We start from the raw sequence: 10,137 nt of genomic DNA, 5'->3' as shown, positions 1-10,137 counted from the left end.
GTTTACTATTCCTCAGCAGTGTGCATTCAGGGCCAACAAAGGTCACTTTCTTGTATAATCCTTTAGTGTTTATTGTCAAAGAGACGACATTTGTGATTGTTTGAAAGCTAGCAATCTTTAACAACACGATAAATAAGATCATCACTGGTTTTATGACACTTGATAACCTAGAAAACCAAGCGCTATCTTTAGTTAAGTTTTTACACCATCGTAACCAGGAACTTTTAGACAGAAATTTGGAGTGATGAAGCAAGTGACTATGGAATCAAATGTTAATCACTCATATGGTCACCATAACAATCATACCTAACCCTATAACGGCTCCATTGTGGTCCACTTACAAATTGGCTCTAGTGGACCAATAAATGAAACCATGGATAAGGATCGTCGATAAGGCGATAGCAATGCACTAACAACCGAGAGCCATGCACATGCATAAGCAATCAAGCAATGCAAATTATATGGTTTACAAATATACAATGATTTATTATCTCTTGAAGAAGTTGAATTTAATGAACAATTGTACCCACCATTTTTCCATATGAAATGGCTCTTGCAGATTGTTGCTTGTCCTGCCTCGGAGTGTCGGTGAGGACTTCCCGTGAACTTGCGTGTGGTTTGACGACTGGCCACTTGGTGGAGCCACTGCATCAGTGTCAAGATAAGAACTTCACAGAATCTCTCACAACCAAATTTCTGAGTACAAGTTACTCTCGTGTTCCCCACGTCACATATAAATTGAGATGCAAGGAATCATTCTCTCATCAACTGGCAGCTGAAGGGGACAGAAAAAAGATGGACACAAAGACGAGAGTGTTCGTTATATTAATCCTTGCATGTTGGAGTTCTCCTTCCAGAGGTCAGTTCAATTCACAACTTTTCTTATGGCTGTATCACAAATTTTGAACTTGAACTGGTTTTGCAGGAGAAGGTGTTGGCCTCAAACTAAACTTCTACTCCAAGAGCTGCCCCAAGGCCGAGGAGATTGTTAAGCAAGAGGTTGTGAAGCTCTACAACGAGCATGGCAACACAGCTGTGTCTTGGGTCAGGAATCTCTTCCATGACTGCATGGTCGAGGTCAGATTTGCTTAATCAATTCCTTATTTCTGATCAGACTAAAATTAATGTTTGTGTTTTGAGCTGTGAATTGTTGTCGAGCGCAGTCTTGTGATGCGTCTTTGTTGCTGGAAACGGCCGGTACCATTCTGTCTGAGCAATCAGTTGATAGGAGCTTTGGCATGAGAAACTTCAAGTACGTGAACACCATCAAGGAAGCCCTGGAGAGGGCGTGCCCTGCCACTGTGTCTTGTGCCGATATCGTTGCTCTCTCTGCAAGAGAAGGTGTAGTCATGGTACGATGACTATAAATACGCTTATATATATATATATTCATTTTTTTTTTACAAAAAATAATCCGATGGGTTTTCTTTGTAGCTTGGAGGTCCATTCATCCCCATGAAAACTGGTAGAAGGGACAGCAAGCAAAGTCACGCAGACGTGACCGATAAGTCAATTCCCAACCACAATGACTCCATGTCCGTCGTTCTTTCCAGATTCAAATCCATAGGAATCGACGCGGAAAGAACTGTTGCTCTCTTAGGTACTTGTCTGGTTGTTTTTCTTATTTTCTACTCGCCAAGTAAACAGAGTCGACTCAATCCTTTTTGTTGCTTTTAGGGGCTCACTCTGTTGGCCGAGTGCACTGCGTCAACCTCGTCGGCCGCCTCTACCCCACTGTCGACCCGACCTTTGACCCCGAGTATGCTAAGTACGTCCTCAATCGCTGCCCGTCACCGAACCCTGACCCGGAGGCAGTGCTGTACTCCCGGAACGACCGCGAAACGCCGATGATAATTGACAACATGTACTACAAGAACTTGCTGAATCACAAGGGGCTGCTCAAGGTCGACCAGCAGCTGCTTTCTTACCCAGCCACTGCCCAGTTTGTGAAGCTGATGGCAGCTGACAACAGCTACTTCTACAGTCAGTTCGCGAAGGCGATGCTGTTGATGTCGGAGAACAATCCGCTGACCGGGAATGAAGGGGAGATCAGGAGAGACTGCCGGTTCGTCAACGCTGCTGCATAAGCGCTGCAGGCTGTGTGATAATGTAACTGCTGTGTGTAATATCGTGTCGAAGTGTATCAAGTTTGTAATCAATAAGCACAATGTGCAAGTGCAGATATAGTGATATATGGGGAAAACTAATGGAAAAGGAATCAAAGGTAAAACCGAAATGTTGGAAAAGCAAGCATTTTTAGATCTTGCAAGAACAGGAGCATTTTTAGACCACTCAGGATGAGATAAGAGTGGATTAAGTACAAGTAGGTGAACTTAATCTCTATAAGATTGATTGACACACATATAATTAATTATCATTAAAGTAACTAAACTCGGCAAAGTATGTCCCTTCGGATGGGTCTAGTGGCTAACACATGAGATGTTGTTACCATGAGGTCTAGGGTTCGAATCTCGACAAAGCCGAGATAAATACCTCCCTTATGTGCTAGTCATTATTCCAAAGGTTAGTAGTCGTCCGTGATTTACCTCCTCCATGTTGACTTTAGGACGGATTGACGAGGGCGCGGGGGGCGAGCGTATTCGCCTTTTGTCATCATTAAAATAACTAAACTCATTTAAGTGATCTAATATTTCAAACATATAAAGAGGGTTTAGATTAAATGGATATGGATTCAATATATAGATCCAAAACCTAGTTCATTAATATTGATGAGTTGTTAATAATGAATAAACTTTAAGGTGGATAGTCCCTATATAATGAGCGTGGTATATAAAGGAAGATGCTCATGAATTAGGACAAGATTCTAGAGCTTTCTTCAACCTCTTTCTTACCCATTGTGAGAGGATTAAGGATTGTCACCGTCCACTCCTATAGAAGACTTTTCCACAATCACAGGAACTTCGGGGTGACGAGGAAGAAGCAATACTCTTTTGTGATAGATTTAGATTAGTCATTCATGAGCTATCGTTTCGATTTGTATAGAGGTTTAGAGATTTATAAAAGTTAAATCCTGTTGTAGATGCATCCTTTAGCTCATACATAATGTATTGCAAGTCTTTCAATTAGTATCAGAGCTTAGGATTGACTTATTATCAGCTTTTAAAGCGTAAAGATTATTTTTCAATATTTTTGTATACATACATCAATTTTTTTGTATTTATCCATATAGATAAGTGAATTGATGTTTATTCGTTGAATGTAGTATGGATAGATTAGGATTTAACCTGCGAATCAAATTTTTTCGCATTATCTACGAAGAACGAGATTGGCGGCATGATTTTAGGGAAGAAAATCACCTTCAGAAATGGGTGTTTGCTAATATCAATCGATAGGGAAGGTTCCCAACCGATTGGGAGTCGTAGCTTCGCGAACAGAAGGGTCCGGAGTCGATCAACTAACGATTGGTTTTTACCAATCAATTTGCATGAGGAATCAATCAATTTAGATTGCTCGATCGCGACAAGAATCCAACAGGAAGCTCCTGGATCGATCAGTCAATCAATTAAAGGTTGCAAGATTCAAACAAAAAGCTTTTGGATCGATTGGCTGATCGATTGGGGTCACCAATCGATCAGTCAATCGATTAAAGGTTGCAGGATTTAAATAGAAAGTTTCTGGATGGATCGATTGGTCGATTGGGGTCACCAATTGATCAGTCAATCGATTGAAGGTTGCAGGAATCAAACATAACGCTTTTGGATTGATCAGCTGATCGACTGGGGTTACCAATCGATTGAAAATTGAGAGAAGCCAACAGAGAGCTTCTAGATCGATCGGTTAATCGATCGGGATTCACCAATCGATCAGTCAATCAATCAGAGTTTGCCAAGTTATCCACAGAAGATTTCTGAATTGATTGACGAATCGATTGACATTAGTCAATCGATCAGTTGATCGATTGGGGTGGATGAACGAGCGAACAGAAGACTTCTGGATTGATCAGTGGATCGATTCATATGTGTTCAATCAATTGATCAATCGATTGGCACGCGTATATCGATTCACATCCATACTTGATCGATTAAAAGGGTGTCAATCGATTGATATCTAATATCAATCGATTGATAACTGAATTTAGCTTAGTTTTCAGCAATTTCTTCCTGGATTCTTCTTCGCTCTTGCTACTTAGTCAAACCTATACTATCACCAAAGTGAGAACTATTGGGGAGGCTAGGGGTATTAGTGTAGAGGAATGTATGTTCATGCCAAGGGCAATTGCCCAAAGGAAAATCATTCTTATGCCGGATATATGTTTAAAGGAAGATCACAAATTAAGTTAAACTTCTTGATCATGCACATGGTGTGTTAGCCCAAAGGTAGGGGCACTATATGGCCGATTAGAAGCATTGTGAGTGATGCTAGAAAACATAAGCTAACTAAGGAAGTTCATGAATAAAGTATCATGTGCATAATGTGTTGGCCCAAAGGAAGTCGAATTTTATGGCAGATGAAGGTGATCATGAGTTATTTATAGAGTACCAATAGCAAGTTACAATTTAGTTCAAAGACTTAATGTAATGTTGCATTAGATATCTCTATTAATGTTCATGTAGTAGCATGTTTTGTTTGTTGCATTTTGTTATTGCACAACTATAAAGATATATGCCTTATTTGTTAAATTGAGTTGTATTCTTTACTTTTGTTTATGTAGTACTCTCAATGTTTGCTAATTTGAACAACATCCTCATGCTTACTGACACAAACTTTAGACAATGGAAAGAGCATATTATAATTTTATTGGACTGCATGGATCTAGACTTTGCATTTAGGCATGATCATCCTGCACCTTTGATTGATGATTCCACTGTGGATCAAAAGGTGACCTTTGACAAGTGGGAGAAATCTAATTGCATAAGTCTGATGATCATGAGAATGTCAATTCCGGAATCACTAAGGGGTTCAATAACTGAGAAAGAGGATGCTAAAACCTTCCTTAAGGAATTAGCGGACCAATTCGTCTCAAACGAAAATGTCGAGACTACCATACTTCTTATGAAATTAGTGTCCATGCAGTACATAGGGAAGGGTAATATTAGGGAGTATATCATGGAGATGTCCAACTTGGTTACAAGACTTAAGACACTAAAGTTAGACATGTCTAAAAGTGTCCTTGTGACCCTTATCTTAATCTCTCTGCCTACATAGTTCACTCCTTTTAAGATTAGCTATAATACTCAAAAGGAGAAATAGACACTAAATGAGCTCATAGCTTAGTGTGTACAGGAAGAAGAGAGATTGAGAGGTGATATATCTCAAAGTGCTCACTATGCATCCTCATCTCAACATTCAAACAAGAAAAAGAAGAAGGGTAATAGTAAGAGTAAGAGTAAGAGTAAGGGTAAACAACTTACAGTGACTAGGGTTTCAGGGCACAAGATGCAAAAATAACAAGATCCTAACCCAACTTATTTCTTTTATAAAAAGAAAGGTCATCTGAAGAAGGATTGCCCTAGATACGTCAATTGGTGTGCTAAGAAAGGTATGCTTCTTAACTTTGTTAGTTCATAAGTCAACCTAGCTACTGTACCTAATAACGCTTGGTGGATAAATACTGGTGCAACTACTCACATAAGTGAAACTATACAGGGTTACCTCACGAGCCGAATGTCAATTGATGCCCAAAGATTCATCTATATGAGAACGGGCAAGAAGGCAAAAGTAGAGGCAATAGGTGTCTTTAGAGTTTGTATAGGGAATAATGTACTTTTGAATTTAGAAAATACATTTATAGTGTCATCTTTTAAATAGAACTTAATTTCTATTTCATGTTTGGATAAATCCTGTGATATGGGTTATAAGGAGTAAGGTTCATATAATAATGTGAAAAGAGATATAAGGAGAAGAAATAGGAAGTAAGGAGGTTCGGTCAAGACAAATGCGCTCGGTAAGCCAATATCGGTCCCCCACCTTAAACAGACCGGGATAGAAATAACCGAGTACATGATATGAATAGGCATATGAGATCAGATAAATCCAAATGGGTGAAATACTAGCAAGCGCGCCCACACCCAACGAGGAAGTCTTGATCAAGTAGGAAAAATCGATCGGGAAAGTAGGACTGTTCGAGAGTATAAGCCAGATCGAATTATGACGAATGAAGGATTAGCGTGTGTTGATACACTCGGTGGTATAAGATCGATCGGTAATGTAAGCTTGGGCGACCAAGCAGGCGTACAAACTCAAATCGCCAGAAGGGACTCAACTTAACACGGTCGATAGAATAACCCCGGACGAATATATATATATATATATATATAACTCGGTCGTTAATGTGAGCTCAGGCAACCAAGCAGACGTGCGAACTTAAGTCGCCAAAAGGGACTCGACTTAACACGGTTGGTAGAATAACCTCGGACGAACATATACATAACTCACTTGGTAATGTGAGCTCGGGTGACCAAGCAGGCATAAGAACCCAAATCGCCAGAAAGGACTCGACTTAACACGGTCGGTAGAATAAGTTCGGACAAGCATACTCATAATTCTCTCGGTAATGTGATATCAGGTGGGTATACCAATACACACCTTTGGAAGGCTATTAGTATAAAATCAACCTGACAAAATCCGGTCGAACATAAAAATACACACATTCATTAAATCTCGTGAACATAGTTAGTAAGGAGTATTACAACCAAATATAGGTGATGTAATAATATACAATCATATGACAGTTTGGCGGGAAACGATTTCTAAAAACTCCTGTAAATGTGCTAGACGACAAAGAAGATACATATAGGGTACGAAAAGATTCCTTAAACTATTATTGCAGGTACTTACGTCATCTCATAACAAACTCTAACAAACTGGGGTGTACTCATGACTACGGAGGTTATATGAAATGGTATAAAAAGGGGAATCTCCTCCGTTGGCCAGATACGCGCAAGACCATCACCGGAACCCTAGTTTTCATTCCAGTTTTAATATATTTTTTCTTCTTCGGGCGGAAAGAGAAGACTGACTTGAGCGTCGGAGGGCCTAGCCAAGGATTCCAACCCCGGTCTTAAGTCACTGACGTCTTGTGGATTGGCTGCGTGGTGTGCAGGAAGTGATAACCGCCGCAGAAACCGTGAGTCGGGTTTTCTTCGTCATAGTATTTCCATTTGTCGGGGTCGAGATTGGCTTTGGGTTTCTCCGATTTATCTTCAATTTGCTATCCTCATTGCTAGGAGGTATTTTTCGATTATATTTCTCTAGGATCTGCTTTGGTCTTCTTAGATCCGCGGTGGTTTCTCTTCTCCGGAGTCGTCATCTGCTTGCTCCCTGAAATCTTCACCCGTCGCCTCTAGCTCTTCGTCGAGTTACGCTTTCAGACAAGATCAAATTTGGCGTCGTATATGGGAACTCTCGCCTGAATATGAGACTTTGTGATGGAGGGTGCTGAAAAACTCAATACTATTACTCTAACTCAAGAGGATCTGGAGTTGCTCATCAATTCCAGGGTTCAAAAGGCATTACAACAACAACAACAACAAGCGAACACTGAAGGTACTTTACCGGTCGCAATAAATCCAGCAATTTCAACTACGGATCGCCAGAAAAACAAAGGTATGGAAGAAGACGATGTTGCTTACATAGCTCCTGCTCCTGTTTCTCCCACTCGACATCCTCATGCATTCTTCCGTACTCCTCTGGAACAAGGAGGACAAAAATCGGCGCTTCAAGAATCCTCTGATGAAGCACTTGTGAAGGAAAAACGCAGAGGGAAAGTGGTGACTAGTGACAGTTCCCCGGAGAGAATTGCTTCTCCGTTCTATCAGAGAGTTCTTGACGATCCGCTACCCAAGCGTTGTTAGAGCTTAAACATTGGAGAATATTCTGGGACCACTGATCCTGAAGATCACCTGTCTAAATTCGAAAGTACGGCTCTGCTACAGCAGTTTACTGATGGGGTCAAGTGTCGGATGTTTCTCACTACTCTAGGAGGAGGAGCTCAGAGATGGTTCAAGAGATTGCCAGAAAATTCCATCAGGCATTTTAAAGATTTCCGTAAAGTATTTCTTCATCATTTCTCCAGCAATAGAAGATATCATAAGACTCCTTGGAGTCTTTTTTCTATTAAATAGGGGTCTAAGGAAAACATCAAAGCCTACATTAAAAGATTTAACTATGTGGCTATTGATGTCCCCAATGCCACTACTGAAATTTTGGTAAGCGATTTCTCTCAAGGGCTTAACGATAATGACTTCTTCAAGGATTTGGTATGTAATCCTCCAACAAACTTTGATTTGTTAATTGAGCGAGCTACTGAGTTTATTAATGTAGAAGAAGCTCAAGCTGCTCGTAGGAAAGAGAGTGGGATACCTATCCTTACCCCAGTTAGCGACAAACCCACAACTAGGGGTGAGCAAAAATTCGGAAAAACCGAATTAACCGAACTGACCAACCAAATTTAGAAATTCGATTCGGTTAATTCGGTTTTCGATTTTTTTTTTGAAAATTTGGTTCAATTTTCGATTAATTCGGTTCGATTTCGATTTTGAATTTTGTAATTCGGTTAAATCGAATAAACTGAAAAAGAATATTATTTTAATTAATTTTTATTTTAAAATATAATTAATTAAATAAAATCTTTTTTTAAGGTAAAACTGAATAGGGTTTTAAAATTCGGTTAATTCGGTCTAAAACCAAATTAACCGATATCTTATCGGTTCGGTCGGTTCGGTTTCATAGGGAAATTCGGTCGGTTCGGTTGGTTGAAAAGAAATTCGGTTTATTCGGTTTTCGGTCTATTCGGTTCGGTCGGTTCGGTTTCGACCGAATACTCACCCCTACCCATGACTCCTATTCATCCACCACGTGGACCTCGTACAGCCCCTCCTCCACATCGTCAGTCAGAGTTTAGACCTCAGGCGGTGCAGCATGTGGGGATGCCATAAGAAATCCCTAGAAGATTGTGTACATACCATATGTCTGGTACTCACTATACAGAGAATTGTTTTGCTTTAAAGAACTAGAGGATGAATAATATTTTGTATCGTCAACGATCCCCCAACCGACAGCCCTACCCAAGGCAAAATAATCCACTCAAGCTGGAATATCGGGCGACTGAGCCACGACAGGGAACATTACAAGTACCGGGCGGACCATCTCGAGCGCCCGAACCAACACAGACCGAGATAATAATCGCTCGACAAGAAGAAAATCGAAGTAATGCCGCCCGAGATAATATTAATATGATAGCAGGTGGACCTACTGATGGTGATTCAAACCGGACAAGAAAGTCACACGCTCGGCGATTGCAGATCCATGCGGTAGGATGCAGCACGGAAAAAACAGCAGGACCAGAGATTAGTTTTGGTCCTAAAGATCTGGAAGGGGTAGAAGTACCCCATGATGATGCGCTAATAATCAAAGTTGTCACAGCTAATTACAATATTTCTCGTACTTTTATTGATATTGGTAGTTCTGTTAATATTATCTTCAAAAAATCTTTTGACCAACTGTAGATAGATCCGAGCGAGCTTCAGCTCATGGTGACTCTTCTTTATGGTTTCACGGGCAATGAGGTGCAGCCACTCGGCCAAATAAAATTAATCATATCTCTAGGGGAGGAGCCCCTAATGAGAACCAAGAGATCTTATTTCATGATGGTAGATGCACCTTCTACATACAATGTCATATTGGGTCGACCGACCCTGAACGAGTTCGGGTGGTCGTTTCTACTTTCTGCCAGAAGGTGAAATTCCCCGTTGATGATCAAGTTGGAGAAGTCCGTGGAGATCAATTACTGGCACGAAAATGTTATGTGGAGATCATCCGGACAGAGGCCAATGTCGCCCACGAAGCTCAAAGGATAGAAGTCAATGTTATCCAGGAAAAAACCGCCTGGGCTGGTATATGAAGAGAAAGAAGAAGTACATATACAAATTGGGTGACTAGAAGTTGTGACTTATGTGGTGGCCGACCTGGGCCTTCCACTCAAGACTGAGCTGATACAATGTTTGATGCGGAACAGCGATGTGTTTGCATGGACCCCCAAGGAGGTTATAGGTATATCTCCACTTGTGATGGAACATGAATTACATGTTATCCTGATGCTCGGTCGGTCAAGAAAAGGAAGAGAGATTTTGGGGCCGACCAAATCATCAAGGAGGAGGTAGACAAATTAATGGAAGC

The 10,137-nt window shown here is 40.7% G+C and overlaps 2 protein-coding genes across 2 annotated transcripts; both read left to right on the top strand.

The window, feature by feature from the left end:
* The first annotated feature begins 531 nt into the window (after window positions 1-531).
* On the top strand, window positions 532-2,246 carry LOC122012880 (peroxidase 21-like). Its single transcript, XM_042569540.1, has 5 exons — window positions 532-859; window positions 926-1,077; window positions 1,164-1,352; window positions 1,435-1,600; window positions 1,678-2,246. Exons 1-5 carry the CDS (start codon window positions 547-549, stop codon window positions 2,085-2,087), a joined length of 1,230 nt encoding a protein of 409 aa, XP_042425474.1. The 5' UTR covers window positions 532-546; the 3' UTR covers window positions 2,088-2,246.
* Window positions 2,247-4,767: 2,521 nt separating this feature from the next.
* LOC122010570 lies at window positions 4,768-7,389 on the top strand. The gene is made up of 3 exons (XM_042567089.1): window positions 4,768-5,085; window positions 7,188-7,190; window positions 7,237-7,389. Exons 1-3 carry the CDS (start codon window positions 4,768-4,770, stop codon window positions 7,387-7,389), a joined length of 474 nt encoding a protein of 157 aa, XP_042423023.1.
* The last annotated feature ends 2,748 nt before the right edge of the window (window positions 7,390-10,137 follow it).

Source organism: Zingiber officinale, chromosome 8A, assembly GCF_018446385.1.
Source record: "Zingiber officinale cultivar Zhangliang chromosome 8A, Zo_v1.1, whole genome shotgun sequence".
Taxonomy (NCBI): Eukaryota; Viridiplantae; Streptophyta; class Magnoliopsida; order Zingiberales; family Zingiberaceae; genus Zingiber; species Zingiber officinale.
This window is presented reverse-complemented; position numbering and strand designations above follow the sequence as displayed.

Coding starts and splice junctions, on each gene's coding strand:
- LOC122012880 (XM_042569540.1), top strand. CDS start 547: ATGGCTCTTGCAGATTGTTGCTTGTCCTGCCTCGGAGTGTCGGTGAGG. Junction 1,078..1,163: donor TCCATGACTGCATGGTCGAG/GTCAGATTTGCT, acceptor TGTCGAGCGCAG/TCTTGTGATGCGTCTTTGTT. Junction 1,353..1,434: donor CAAGAGAAGGTGTAGTCATG/GTACGATGACTA, acceptor TTTTCTTTGTAG/CTTGGAGGTCCATTCATCCC.
- LOC122010570 (XM_042567089.1), top strand. CDS start 4,768: ATGGATCTAGACTTTGCATTTAGGCATGATCATCCTGCACCTTTGATT.